We start from the raw sequence: 14,431 nt of genomic DNA on the forward strand, positions 1-14,431 counted from the left end.
ATGTGCTCTGTGGCCATAAGATCCTGATTTTCCTGCTTTATTTTAAGGGACCAAGATAAGGTGGAAGTGAGAGCTGTCCTTTGTGCATTTCAGGCTGTGGAGAAGGCGTTTGCAGTGCCAAAGGGATTTTACTGGCAGACAGTTGAGAGTGATGACAAACACTTCCCTGACAGCAGTGCCATGGAGGCTTGCAGAGACACAGACACCGAGGTAAAGAACAGCAAACAACCCCCTCCTTCCTCACCTGGGGGCTCAGGGGGGACACTGCGACACAATTAAGTGCCCTGGAATATTTCAATCTAGAGCTTTGATACAAATACTGATCTTGAAGTATTTTTCACTCAGACCTAAATATATCAGCTGGGTATTTTATGTCATCAGTATTGATGTCCTGATTGCTCTGAGCAACAGAAGATTAAACTTTGAAATGTGTAGGTTGGAGAAATTGCTACCAACCAGGTGCAAATCTGTAAGAGTAGACAAAATTTTGATAACCTGAAACCACTTGACTGTAAGTCAGTAAACAGCACAACTTTGATTAAACTTGGGCTCAGAAACATTCCAAGAAATTTCTGAAGGTTCTGGTACTGCCTGATCTTGAGTAACTGTGTGTTGCATGAACAAGTAGGGAGCATTTGTACTGATTCTACCCCAGGAGAAGAGAAGGTTAAAGTGATTTCAATTAGCTCTTGGTTAGGAGTGCAGCACAAAATGTTCAGGACCTCACTCATGTGAGATGAGTTGTTATTGAGAAGAGCAGAGCAGGGCCAGCAGCAGTAATGGGGATCAGCTCAGGGTCACAATGCCACGACTGCTTCGGGTTGGAGGGACCTCAAAGCCACCAGTGCCACCCCTGCCATGGACAGGGACACTTCCCACTGTCCCAGGCTGCTCCAAGCCCCATCCAGCCTGGCCTTGGACACTTCCAGAGTGGAACAGCCACATTTTCAGAGCTGGTTAGGCAGCAAGGCTGATTTCCAAAGCAGGGCTCAATGAGGCACTCTCTCAGGAGGTGGCAGCTCACCCTGATGTCTGCCCTGGAGCTTTGCAAAGTCCAGGGACACCTTCCACTGTTGCTCCAAGCCCTGTCCAGCCTGCCCTTGGGCACTGCCAGGGATCCAGGGGCAGCCACAGCTGCTCTGGGCACCCTGTGCCAGGACCTGCCCACCCTGCCAGGGAACAATTCCTTCCCAATATCCCATCCATCCCTGCCCTCTGGCAGGGGCAAACCATTCCCTTTGTCCTGTCCCTCCATCCCTTGTCCCCAGTCCCTCTCCAGCTCTCCTGGAGCCCCTTTAGGCCCTGGAAGGGGCTCTGAGGTGTCCCTGGAGCTTCTCCTCTCCAGGTGAGCACCCCCAGCTCTCCCAGCCCGACTCCAGCCCTCAGAGCATTTCCATGAGCTCCTCTGGACTTGCTCCAACAGGCCAACATCTCTCTCGTGTTGGTGGCCCCAGAACTGGCACAGCCCTGCAGGTGGGAGCCCGCAGTGACCAGGCCAAGGCAGAAAGCCCAGGGTGCAGACAGTGGCCAGAACTGGTGATGTGTGAGACCAGGCCAGGCACAACTCAACCAAGCTGCAATGGAGAGCAAGGCCAAGTGCCAGGCTCCTCAGGAAAGGGGACACTGGCACTTCCTGAGGCTTCCCTGTGCTGGAGGGCTCTGTTATCACAGCTGGCCCAAGCCCAGGCAGCCCCAGGGACTCAGCAGCTACAGGAAAATTCCTCCTTAACTGGCTGCAGTGAGTACTGGGTTAATAGCAGGAGAGCTTCAGCTAGACAAACATAAAGAAATGGGGCTTTTATTCCTAATTAGACTGCTTTTATATGATTTGAGTAAATTTCTATTTTCATTTATCATGGTGGTAAAGCCTCATAATGTCTTTATGGGGCAGTAGCATTTAATTTCAAGTGTCCAGTAGTGATGGATTCATTTGGCGTTCGCTGCAGCCATAAACCTTGAGCTGGGGAAATCCTTGAGCTGCTCAGCATCCAGGAGAACCATGCCCAAATGTGGGGCCAGAAAATCACCTTGTCTGATCCCCAGCTAGACAATTTATTTTCCACAGGACCACACAACTCCCTGTCGTAAAGCGCTTGCTTTACAAAACAATTTGTTTCTCTGATGGGGAAAATAATAATAATTTGCTTCCCTTTTGGGTATAAACATCAGAATGTGTTGGTGTGAGTCTTCCCTCATGCCAGGACGGGCTGAAATGGATTAGGCTGGTTAAGAAGACTCTGAAGTGTAAATCTGGGACAGTACCAGTGATGTGATTGCCTTTTGATGTTTTTTTTAAGTGTTGATTTTGGTGCTGTTAAAGGTATAGAGACACAACCAGTTGGTTTCTTATTATTTAATCATCCAAAGATGGACGAATGGTGCTGCACAAAGTGAACAGCAGAAGGGATGCACTGTGGGCTCTGCCCTAGAGGCCTTGCAGTTTTTCACTAGTAGGTTTATGTGACAAAAGACAAAGCTTTATCAGCAGAAATAGATTAAATTATAATTATTGATGTGATTTAGCCCAAAGCCAAGAGCCTTGTGTGTGAACTGCACATAAACAGAAACCAAACCCAAGCCTCTCTGTAGCTCTGGCAGTGCAGATCCTCCCTGGGAACTACAGGTGAGCATCAGGGCTGCAGCTCTGAGGTTCTGCTGGGCTTGGGAGCGTTTCCCTGATTTTTCCATGTTTTTCTCTGGCTGTCCAGGTTGCCATGGTGCTGCTGTTTGAGGCTCTCTTCCGAAACCCCCTGGAGACCCATCTCACTCTGCAGCTGCTGCTGGGCTCTGGGCTGGATGTCTGCGGCCTCCGCCTGCTCTACCCCGGCCAGGACCTGCTGCTCTCCAGCTCAGGTGGGCTCTGCTTCTCCTCCAGAGCTTCCATCGTGCTGAGGAAGGCCCAGATCTGTAAATGCACTGAGGTGAAGGGTGATCAGAGTCAGATTTGCATGACAGTTGCTTTATCAGTTCCTGTATCTTTCCCAAAAGAAATTATAGAAAAGCTTTGACTGTTTCTTTCTGTCTGTTCCCACAGTTGAATATCCACGAGCTGAATTTTTAACTCTTCATACATTTTTGGGTCTCAAACTTTAGCTGTTGTTCCTTTGCAGTGAGCTTTCACACATTTCAGTGTCCTGAGCCACCAGGGACAGGCTCATGTGAGTTAAATATAAACATTTAGTTCCCCACTGATAGTCCTAAGGTCTTAGCTGTAGAAAATCCAGCCTCCCTTTTCCACAATTCCCCCATCTCATTGCCTGTGGGCCTTCAGCAGTACTGATTTATCTGGCCTGTAATTGCATTGGCTGATAAACCATCACCAAAATACCAGATTATGTCACAGAATCCTATCTGAGGTGTGAGACTGCAGGATAAGGTAAATAAACACAATCTGGGGCTCTCAACTCAAATCACAAAGTCTTGAACATCAGGCTTTGTATCAAATACTGACATGTACCGCTCAAGTCTCTATTTTCTCCCATTAGAAACAGAGATGATGAAGCCTGCCTTAAAGCATTATGGAATATTATTGGTTGCTGCTGCAGCACAACTCCAGAGCAACAGGTGTGCCCTTAGCTGCAGAGTTTAGAGATTGCTTGTGGCTTGTGTTTCTTTTTAAGCCACAAAGTTTTTCTGGACGGTTCAGGTGTGCCACATACAATCCATTTCTCTTGGGAAAGGAACAGGCAGGCTGAGAGGGAGAGAAATAGGCTTCCTTCTCCTCTGGCAGAAGGGGAATGAAGAGCAGCTTAAGCAGAGAAAATTCCCCAGTCTCCTCACTTCCTTTTTGCATTTGAAAGCAGTAGGAGCAGACTGCCTTAGGAATGGGATTGCAGTTGCAGCTGGCTGGGTGCTGTGCACAGAAGACATTTCTGGTGAGGGCTGGAGAAATGGAGGAGGGCTCCAGAAATGAATAAGAAAACCATAAAACCTGCAGTCATTAGGAGCTGACAAGCAGCAGATCTGCTTCAATGCTCTGTACTATGCACCGTTATTTAAGAACATTTCTTATGAAGAGACAATTCATTTAGCTGAGAACTGCTGTGCAAGTTTGTAAATTAGATTTTTACCCTTAGCTTGATAACTCTAAAATTATTATTTTAAATATTTACAGCCAATTGCTCCATTATCTACCTGCTCTGGAGATTTGTGTTCTTCCGATTCTTATGCAAGAAATGCTACATTTGAATATTTTTTTAAACCTAAGGGGAGAAAATCACACACCTTGCTGCATTTTCTGACATCTGCAGTAAGAATTGGAAAGGAGACAAATTTGCCTTTTCTAGGGTTACTTTCTGGGCCCCAATTGTGCTGGAGAAAGGTTTGCCAGAGTCACAGGGAAGAGTTGTTGAAAGAAGTAAGGGAAGTCAGGGTTCAAAGCCTGGCAGAAAATTAAAGGTGGCAAATCAAATATTTGCTTGGACCTTACAACATTGTACAAAATCTGTATTTAATCCATAAGGAAATAATGTAAAAAAAGAAGTCCCCAGATTTCTAGTTTGTGATGCCCTTCAAAACCATCCCTTTCCTCAGGCCCCTGTACTTCAATCCCCCAGCCTTGCTTGTGGTGATGAACAAGAGGAACTTGAAGTGCTGGCTTAGAGTCACAGTTTAGGCTAAAAAGATCCTAAAGACCACCAAGTTCCAACCCCTGCCACAGGCAGGAACACTTCCAGTGCATCACCTGCTCTGTAATAACTTTTCACAGCAAACATAAGGCAACCAATTCCTCTTTCTTCAACTGACTGCCTTGAATAACCTCAGGTTTGCTATTGGGTAAACACATGCAGGTGCTGCCAGCATCTCTCCCCCAGGGCAGGTAACCAGGTGATGGATTCCCAGGGCAGGTAACCAGGTGATGGATTCCCAGGGCAGGTAACCAGGTGATGGATTCCCAGGGCAGGTAACCTGGTGGTTTCTCTGCTGAAGTGTGGCTCTGACAGATCTGAAAAGAGCTCCTGAGTGGAGTGAATGACTTTGGGGTGGGTTGTTCCATGTTTTACTCACACATGTGTTTGTTTCCACAGAAAAGTTGCCTTCCTCCTACACTTCAGAGCCTGGCAAGGTGCCCCCAGTGCTGGCATTAGGTGTGAGAGGGCCCAAAGCCCACAGCATCCTGCAGGACATCACCCGAGGCTCTGGCAGGGCGGAGCCTGTCGTGTCCCTGCCCCTGCCCAGCCGGGTGCACAGGGAGCTGTGCCTCTGGTTCGGAGGGAGAGCTGCTGGAATCCTGTCCCCGCCTTCCAGGTGATGGCCCCGGATGGTCTGGAGCTCTTGTTGCACAGGCAGTGAGCCCTGGAGGCAGGCAGGCACTCAGAGATCTCTGTGTCAGCCTTCCAAGGGTCCTGCAGCACGGGAGTGCAGGGGGAGCAATCCCTTTACTTGTGTATTCTGCAGTCTGCAGAAATCCTTCTCTCTTCTGCAGCAGATCATAGAATCATGGAATATCCTGAATGGGAAGGGTCTCACAGGGATCATCCAGCCCAGCTCCTGGCCCTGCACAGACACCCCAACAATCCCACCCTGCAGCTCTGGCAGCCCCGGGGCCGTGCCCATTCCCTGGGGAGCCTGGGCAGTGCCAGCACCTCTGTGGGAAGAACCTTTCCCTGATCTCCAACCTAAACCTCTCCTGCCCCAGCTCCAGCTCCTGTTCTCTCAGTTCCTAGATGTGTCAGGCCTGGAACAGTTGCAGTTGCTTCCCATTCCCTGTTCCCTGGTATCCAGGCCTCTAATTCATATTCTTGCTGCAAGATTTGGAAGCCTGGTGCTGGAGAAGAGCTGCAAGGCTGTGTGCCAGTGAGTGACCCTCTCCTAGGAAACCTCTGGCTTTGCCCTGTAGATCAACTGATAAATAAAGAGATTCAGTAGGAAAAGGTTCTTTGGAGGATAATGAGAGAAGTGTGTGAAAATGAAGGGTGGCTTATAAACCTTGAACTGCATGAGAAACTCAGCTGCAGAAAGCTCAGACCTGCAGGTTCTGAAGAGGTTTTTAGGGATCCTGCCTGATCCTGGGGGCAGGGTGGCACAGTCAGAGGCAGCAGATTGGAGGTGAGATCCACTGCACTGCTGTCAGTGCTTTCTGTGAGTGGCAAAGCTCAGCCATGTGGAATTAACCTGTGGATTGCTATGGAGGATTATGCATCAGTGTTCAGCTCTGCTCTCAACCATGACCAACGACTCTCACCATTTTTATGTTTAAGATGTCAAAAAAATTCAATTTGGTCAAGTTTCATTCTCTTTATTTGTTTATTTTCCTCAGGGATATCTTTTTCCTCTTACAAAGATGATGAATTCTGCTCCTCTGGTATAACTCAGTCCGGAGCAGTGCTACCTCCTAAATAATGCACTTGTCTTTCTCCTAATGCTGGTAATTTGGTCTGTTGGGAGACAGGAATACAAACTGCAGCTCAGATTGCCCTTTTCAGATTAGACTTGCAAATGCTACAGGCTCCTGGGAGTGAGCAAGCAGGATGTGTTCCAGCCAGCTCCGTGGTGGTGGCAAGGGATGAGGCAGGTTTGCCTGAGCAGCCTGAGCTCACAGTCCCAGCCAAAACTGTTCCCAGACAGTCCCTGGCTTTCAACCACACCTTCTGTTCACCCTGCCCTGATTGGGTCCTTTTGGATGTGCAGGAATGTTGTGGAAGTTTCGCTGGCAGGAACATCCCTGCCAGACTGGATAGTGCTTGTTGCCTAACACGAACCCTTCACACTGGTTAAACTCAGCCTAAAGAACCCAAAGTGAATAGCAACTATGATGTGTCTGTGGGTGGGAGAAGCTCTGCTAGTGCAGCCTGACATATTTCTTGATTCCCAGATTTCTTTGCCAAGCTGACTACTTTGCATTAGATACTTTTAATTGAACACAGAGAGCCTCAGGGGGAGTAATATGAAAAGATGTTCAGTCAGAGAGACCTTGATGCAGCTCGTGTCACGGACAAGGGATTGAAATGGCTTTTCCAGTAAAGCAGTTTTACCAGAGAAGCTTCTGTGGCCTTGGATTTGTCACAGAAAGTAGGTTTGAATCAGAACCTTTTAATATTTTTCATTTAATATTTATCATTTTTCTGCAGCTCTCAGAGACCTTCACCAGCTGGGGCAGGAGCAGATGAAGAAAAAGTTGACCTCCAGGGCTTGATGCTGCCTCGACCTCCAGCCATGCTTGTCTCAACTACCAAAGGTCAGTCTTAGGAAATTAAATTGAAGGGTTTACAGTTCTCCTTCACTGATAACATCACTTTACTCCAGCCCACCTAAGGCAATTCTGCCTCTCTGCATTGCTCAGGGCTGTGACCTGGCCAGTTCTGGAGGCAGGAATGAACTTCTAGTAAAACACTGTTGCCTGAAATGAAGCAGCAGAGAAGTGGCACCACCTCATCCTCCTCATGGGAGCAGCTGCTGGAGTCCTGGGGGCTGCTTGGATGTCACTGAAGGGGAAAAGAGAAACAAAAAACACTTCACAGGAAATCTCTGCACAGAGGGGCCTGCTCATCAAAGACACAGTCACATGAAGACCTAACAGAGTCCTTAAACTGCTGGTTTATTGATCAGAGATCAGTTGCCTCTCCGGCTGAGGACTGAAATTATAATCAGGGGAATTAAATGGTTAAGGCTTCATTTAGGGCAGGACTGACCACAATCAGAAAGGAGAGCATTTGATGGGATTAATATCAATGGGTTATCACCTGGTTCCACTCACATCCCCATTTTCCCTTTGTAGGAGCAGTGTTCAGCCCCTGAATTTGTACCTAACCAGCAGCAAACTGTGTCCAGGGGACACCTGCCAAGGCCCTGCCTGGCTAAAAGGTGTTGGGGGTCCTGCTGTAAAGGCCAACATCCCCTGGAGTGGGCCTGGCACAGCACATCTGGGGTGCAGGGGGCTTTTGGACAGTGCTCTTGGCTGGTTCTTGCTGGCCCAGTTGCAGGTGGGAATTTCATTCACAGGAATGAAGCCTGAGGGGAGCAGAAGTTCAGCAGCTGTCAGGGAGGAAATGGCAGAAGGAAAGCAGGGTTGGAGTGACAGAGAAAGAAGGCATGGGGAATTACATTGCCAAAGGAAAGAATCCATGAGAAAAGGATGAAAGCATAAGGCAAAAAAGATGGAAAATTAGTGGAAGGGAAGGAAAATAGAGAAGGGAGAAAGGAAAAAAACAATTTTGAGACAGTTTTTCATCTTTTGGCTCATGTTAACTCAGGTAGTTTGGCAGGCAGCCCTTGGCTCTGTTATTTGGGATTGGGATTGATGGCAGCTGGTGGCTACTGATGGAATGAGTCACATTTGCTGCCTCCCCTTCCTTTTATGGCTGCTAATGATTCACATTTGCTGTGGGCTGCTGAGTTCCACCACACCACGTTCCATCTGCATGGAGCCTCAGAAGTCACTGTCAAGCTTTGCTCCTCAGATAACTTTGCTCTGGCAAGAGGAGCTGAAACTCTGCTCTGGGAGCAGACACCCTTGGGGTTTTCAGGAAAAGAAAAATTCACTGACTCCTTCCCTCTGGTCTCCAGCAGCTCCTCTTGGAGACAGGAATATTTACCCATGCAGAGCAGAGGTACTGCAGCTAGGTAGACCTGCCCCTTCTCAATAATCAATTTTTGGTGACCCAAGCAGATATTCTTGTTGATTTGGGATATGTGTGTGCAAAACACACATTTTTTAAAACACTTTTTAAAAAGTGTTATCAACTGGAGTGGAACCAAAATCTTCCCACCGGCAATCTTAGATTTTGACAGATCTCATATCATGTATATGGCTAAAATCCAGTGTTAAAGCCATAAAGCCAAACAGAGATTTTAGGCAAAGAACCATCCTGCCTGTCCCATCCTTAGTGATAAATACAACAAGGTTTCCTTTGTTTTGGTGCTGTTGCTTTGAACTACCAGACAGCTTTAGCAGGACAGATATCCATATCACAAAGTCTAGAATAAAAATAAATATTCACTGTCCTACCCTCAGCATCAACTGGGACACAACAAAAAACCCTCCAGTCTCATTGAATCAATTGGTTAAAGCGATGAGAAATTACTGAGGTAGCATAGAGAAAACCCATGTAGAAGTGGTACTGAGGATTTGTCTTCAGAGCTCACTCTTGGCAGCTTATGAAGATCTGGATATACATTGTGAGGGATAAAAAAGTTGTGTTAGAACTGAGAAAGTGTAATAATGGACGTCATGGTAAAAACAGGGAGCTCAGGCAGATCAGAGGCTTCAGGGAAGTCTTGAGCTTGTCTCACAGTACTTAAGATTTGGGGGCTTGGAGGCTCTTTCTCCTGAGCTTGCTCAAGGTTGCCAGGGACCCTGGCATTCAACTTGGAAAACAGGAGTCTTAAAACCCAAAGTTCTAACCTGAGGTAAATTCCAGTTGTGCCTACAATTGCATGTACTGGGGTGAGGGACACAAGGGGAGCTCGAGCAGCCAGAGCTGCTGGGAGAGGATCAGGTGGGACAGGGCAGACTGATACCATTACCATGATGTCCAAGGAACCTGTGAGGCCCCAGAGGGTACCAAACAAAAGGTGAGATCACAGGTGGTCCAGAGCTTCAGGAACTTGTGCCACAATATAGGTATGGGATGAAGGTTAAAGGCAGGAACAAAGGGGAGACAACAGGAAGCAGAAGGGAGTGCTGAGCAGGATTGCTGAGATAACAGCAGAGAGGAGTGAGAGCAGAGAGGAGTGGCCAGAGCTGCTTCATGCTCTTTGGAGTGGACAAATTGATCAAGAACAAGTAGTTCTTGTTGCCCTGTTTGGTCACTCAGAGCGTGGTCAGGCCTACAAGGCTCAGTCCTGCCCTGAGTGCTGGGGGCTGCATGGGGACAGCTCCCACAGCCTGGCCAGCACCGACACACTGCCTGTGAGCAGCTCCCAGGCCTGGGGAGACAGGCTGGCTCGTCTCATCTGATGATTCATAAAGATATTACTGGTGATGCCATAAGCTTTCCCACTCTGGGCTGGCCTTGGATTGCAGTCATGATGAGGTGGATGCAGCAAACAAACCGTAAAACACAGGGTCACTGCTTGGGATGCAGCTGTTTGCATCAGGGTGGAGGCAGCTGCTGTGAGAGCTGCCTTGTGCTGATACCACAGCTCCTGTGACAATAATATGCTGCTTTTCTTGCTCTTTCTTTGATCTAGGAGACATCATTCTGCTGGTGTCACCTGTGGTACCTCCATGTGCCTATGGGGCTGTGCTTTCGACCTGTGCCCGCCGGGGCTTTGTGCTGCAAGGACTGCGGCAGCTGCAGCTCTCAGCACAGCAAGGCCTTGTGCTGGGCATGGCAGCAGGGCAGGTACTGTGCCCTTTGTGCCCTGGCTGACCCCTTGCCCTGCAGCTCATGGTGCCAGCACTCCTCCAGTGAGTGCTCAAGGACACCCGTTCTCTCTTTCCCAGCTCTCCGTGTTCGTGTGAGTGGTGCTCTGGCTGCATTCAGTGCTGGCTTTTTCTCTAGTAGGAAAATCCCCACAAAGCCTTGCCTCTCATGGAGAACAGGAGTGTAAATTCATCATCCTGCTCCTACTAAAACAAATGTGAATTTTGCCACCGATGTCAGAATAACCAAGGGCTGGCAGTCCCATGAACCAAAATACTCATCTGCAGGAGAAGAGTCTTCACTAACAGACTGATATTTGGTGATGTACTTCACAGTCTCTCTGGGCCCTTCAGCATGAAGTTCCCTACTTCAGTGCATTCCAGATGGGTTTCAAAAGGAGCTTTCAAAAATAACTTTTTTATTTCTTTGAAGCTTAGCCTAACGTGGTGATAGGTTTGAGGTAAAGTGCACTTGGCATTTTGACAAGTCGGCCTAAGGAAACAGCAAGAATCAGAAATGCAAGGTTGCAGTCAAACTTAACATATGCAAGAAGTCCAGTGTTGCACTTCTTGTATTATAAATCCCACAGGAATCATATGACACCTTCTCTCATGAAGGAGTGGACCCCCACACTTCAAATCATCATGCTGAGGGTTCTTTGCTATGTCAGTCAGGAAATGCATAATTTTGCAAATCAAACTCTACAAATCCCCTCTTTTCTGTTTGTTCTGTGATCAACCCTAAGGAATAACAATGTCCCTGCCTATAACATTTTGTAGAATGAATATAACCTATTTATGGAATACTACAGCCCATAAATAGACAGATATTTGGAGCATGTTGCTTAATGACCATTAAGGAGTTAACAGCAGTAACCATTTCTCCAATCTGCCTTTGGGTACTAAAATTTCTGAAAATCATCCCTTCATTTGAAACTCCAGATAATCTTAGAGTGACTTATGGTACATCCACTTATGGTGGATGGTACCACCTATCAGCTGAGTTACAACTGCTGTGGTTTTAGCCCAGCCCAGCTGCAGGGCAGAATGATTTTGTGTTAAGCCTCTTCCTTGAGTTTAAATTAAGTTTCTCTGTCTCAGGAAAAGATGACGCAGAACACGCAGATATTGGAGTTCCTATGGCTCAGTGATGAGCTGTATCTTGTTATGCCATTGTAATTTATCTATTTGCTTGAGCCCTATAGTAATTACATCTGGATTTAGCAGTCTAATCTGCCCTTCATTATTTCAGATTGCTGTCTTTTGCCCTGGCAAGAGTTCAAGCTCACCTGCTGGTCCTGCAGGAGGAGAAGTCCCTGGTGGGCCCTGCAGGCACTGCCTGGTGCTGCTGCTGAGGAAGGAGAACGCCACACATCACATCCCTGCCTTGCTGACAGGTAATGCTGCCCTGCCCAGCAGCCTGGGAGGGAGGGTTTGCATTTCAGTGTGTGTGAGTTCCACATCAGCAGTCCAACCACAGCTCTACAGTGCAGGGAATATTTATTGGGAATATCAAGGTCTGCTCATGCTGCTGCAGGAATCTCCAGGCCAACATGTGAATCAGTCACTACTACACATCCAACAAAGCTGCCTGGCCTCTGCCAGTTGTTTGATCTTTATCTCTGGAGTCCTTTTGAACTTAGAATCACCAAGTAGTTCCTCGTGGAAGGGGCCTCAGAAGGCCTCAAATCCAACATCCTGCTCAGCAGAGCATCAGCAGTGACTTCCCTCTGTCCTGGTTTGAACAGACAGGTGTCTGCTGAGGAAGGCAGGAGCCTCCCCTGAACTGGAAAATGTAAACCCCCCCACTCTGAATTGTTATAATTTTGAAATTAAGGGGCTCTCAGGCAAAGATATGGGAGCAGGAATAATAGTTCTTTATTAGGGAAGAAAATAAAAAATAAAATAAACAAGGTAGTAATACAAAACAACACTGCCAGAGTCAGAGCAACACCAAATGCATAGGGGTGTTGTTGGGGCTGTCCTGTTCAGGGACAGCAGTTGGATTTCAAGGATCCTTGTGGGTCCCTTCCAGCTCAGGACTTTGCTGGGATTTTATGGCCTCAATCACCTCCTCTCAGAAACTCTTTTTGCCCAGAGAGGTAGGGTAGCCAAAATCAGCTGTGCCACTGAGCCTGAGGGCAGCATCTGACCCTATCAACCTGAGCTTCGAGTCCTGCATCCTTGTGACTTCCAAGCACCCCAAAGGTAACTCATTTTCTATGGGTGACCCTTCCATTAACACCATCCCACACAGCCCATGATGGAGACATTCATCCCCAGCCCAATTGCTTCCTTTAATTTATCCACAATAGGAAAGAACATTTAGAGGTTTGGGGGGGGTGGGGGGGAAACAATGACAATTCAAATAGTCCTGGGCTTTTTCTCCTGAGACTATCACAGAATGTTCTGAAAACATGTGCAGACACAGAGGATTAATCATGGCACAGTAATTACAGCCCCGTGTCACCTGCTGCCTCTGCACCCAGGGAAAGTTGCTCATTAAAAAGTGCAGTTTCTGCAGCTTCCCTTAGTGCCACAGATGATATTTTGTGTTCATGTTTTGCACAGGGAAATTTCCACTAGAAATACACAGGGGGGGCTGGAACGAAGGGTAGTCTGGAAAGCTAAAATATTTTCCCTCATGCTAGAGAACTCAGGGTTTTTCCCTTTGTTTGTGACAGATTTTGCAAATGCCTCTTTCCATGTATTCTGTGCTATTTTCATCAGTCCTGTACTGCAGAAAGACACCTTAGTCCATATTCCAGAGCCCTGGAGAGGGGAAGCTGATATTCTTTCCCCACAAGTTTTGGATTAGCCTCTGAGAAGTGCAGAATAGCACTAAGATTGGAGTAGGGTAAATACCTCACTAAGAAGTTTTGCATTTGTAATCAATATGAAAAGCAGTTGTCCCTTTAAGGTCTTGAACGCTGTTCAATTTTCAAAGCAAGTTAAACTTTGACAAATACCCCTGAAACAGAGCAGATAAATAACTGGGTAAGGATCTCTGTCCTAAGGTTCAAACACCATACATTTTTGTCTAAGCTTTACTTTCTGCCATGCTTTGAGTTTGAATACACAACAGGCAATACTGCTGGGACAGTGATGGCCCATTTTTGGTGCCTCACGCCCTTTGAATTTTGAGGAGCAGGTGATTGTCAGTGGTACATTTGACATCCAAGCTTTGCCATCAGCCTCTAACACCAATAATCCATTTCCCATGCTCCACTACAGTGAATTTTTGACAGGCTTGTATTGTAGTAAGCAATCAAATGTGTACAAAGTAATTTAAAAAATAACAAGCCTTTAAAACTGTGGCCTGAAACATTATTACAGAAGGCTGAACTAATTGTTGTGGAAATGTACTGTATGCAACACCTTAATGCACTGCCTGTGCACAGCCCAGTTCCTTAGAGAGAGAATGGGAGCTGAGAGATTGTGGCTTTAAGCACTTAGTGTCTGTTAAAGTGGCGTGGAATGGGATATTTTCCAGGCTGGAAATCACAGGAGCAGAACATGATGTCTCTGTTCAGGTCTGTCACCCCAGCAATACCTCCCTGCCCACGAGGGCCCTGTGGGATGCAGGACTTTGGCCTCATGCCTGGAAGTGTGAGACACCTTGAGGGCCTCCACATGAGCACTGGGCTCAGATCTGGGACTCTTCCTAGTGGACACCACCTTATTTAAGATAGTTATTCAAATTCAGGGGATGTGAGGGAATCTGTGCACTTGATCCACATTTCAGTTCCCAGCAGGAGTTAGAAGGGGATAGAAACAACTGGGTGCTGCTGAAAAAGCCAGAGAAAGCTGTGGGCCAGCCTCAGTTTTCAAGAGCTTGCCCCTTTTTAAGGGATTTTGGGAAAGGGGATGGTCCAGCTGCGTGTGGTGTCTCAGGTAAGCTCAGTCTGTGGGGAGCTGTGGCCAGCAGAGTGTTTTTGACATGTCAGCTGAGCAGAGCTCAGCATTGCTCACATTTGCTGCTGTTCTGAGCACAGGGCTGATGGAGGAGCTGGCAGAGGCAGGCCTTGGCAGCAGGCTCAGCATCCCCCCTGCAGCTGCTGGAGAGGAGCCGTCGCTCTGCTTCCACGGGGCTCCGTACGGCGCGGCCGCGCTGCACTGCCTGGG

At 47.6% G+C, this 14,431-nt stretch overlaps 1 protein-coding gene across 7 annotated transcripts in view; it reads left to right on the forward strand.

Moving 5' to 3' along the window:
* Positions 1 to 14,431, forward strand: part of DNAAF8 (dynein axonemal assembly factor 8) — an 89,343-nt gene that overhangs the window by 44,839 nt on the left and 30,073 nt on the right. For 6 of the 7 annotated variants that reach the window (XR_012058246.1, XM_072935534.1, XM_072935535.1 and 3 more), the window contains 7 exons: positions 94 to 210; positions 2,709 to 2,853; positions 5,028 to 5,247; positions 7,071 to 7,177; positions 10,132 to 10,286; positions 11,559 to 11,703; positions 14,302 to 14,430. Coding sequence is in view for 6 of the 7 variants with exons in the window: in XM_072935534.1 (XP_072791635.1) it covers positions 94 to 210; positions 2,709 to 2,853; positions 5,028 to 5,247; positions 7,071 to 7,177; positions 10,132 to 10,286; positions 11,559 to 11,703; positions 14,302 to 14,430 (1,018 nt within the window). In the remaining variant the exon portion in view is untranslated. The remainder of the gene's footprint in view (positions 1 to 93; positions 211 to 2,708; positions 2,854 to 5,027; positions 5,248 to 7,070; positions 7,178 to 10,131; positions 10,287 to 11,558; positions 11,704 to 14,301; position 14,431) is intronic. The other variant, XM_072935537.1, reaches the window with a different exon arrangement.

The sequence above is a fragment of the Taeniopygia guttata genome, chromosome 14 (assembly GCF_048771995.1).
Source record: "Taeniopygia guttata chromosome 14, bTaeGut7.mat, whole genome shotgun sequence".
NCBI classification, from domain to species: domain Eukaryota; kingdom Metazoa; phylum Chordata; class Aves; order Passeriformes; family Estrildidae; genus Taeniopygia; species Taeniopygia guttata.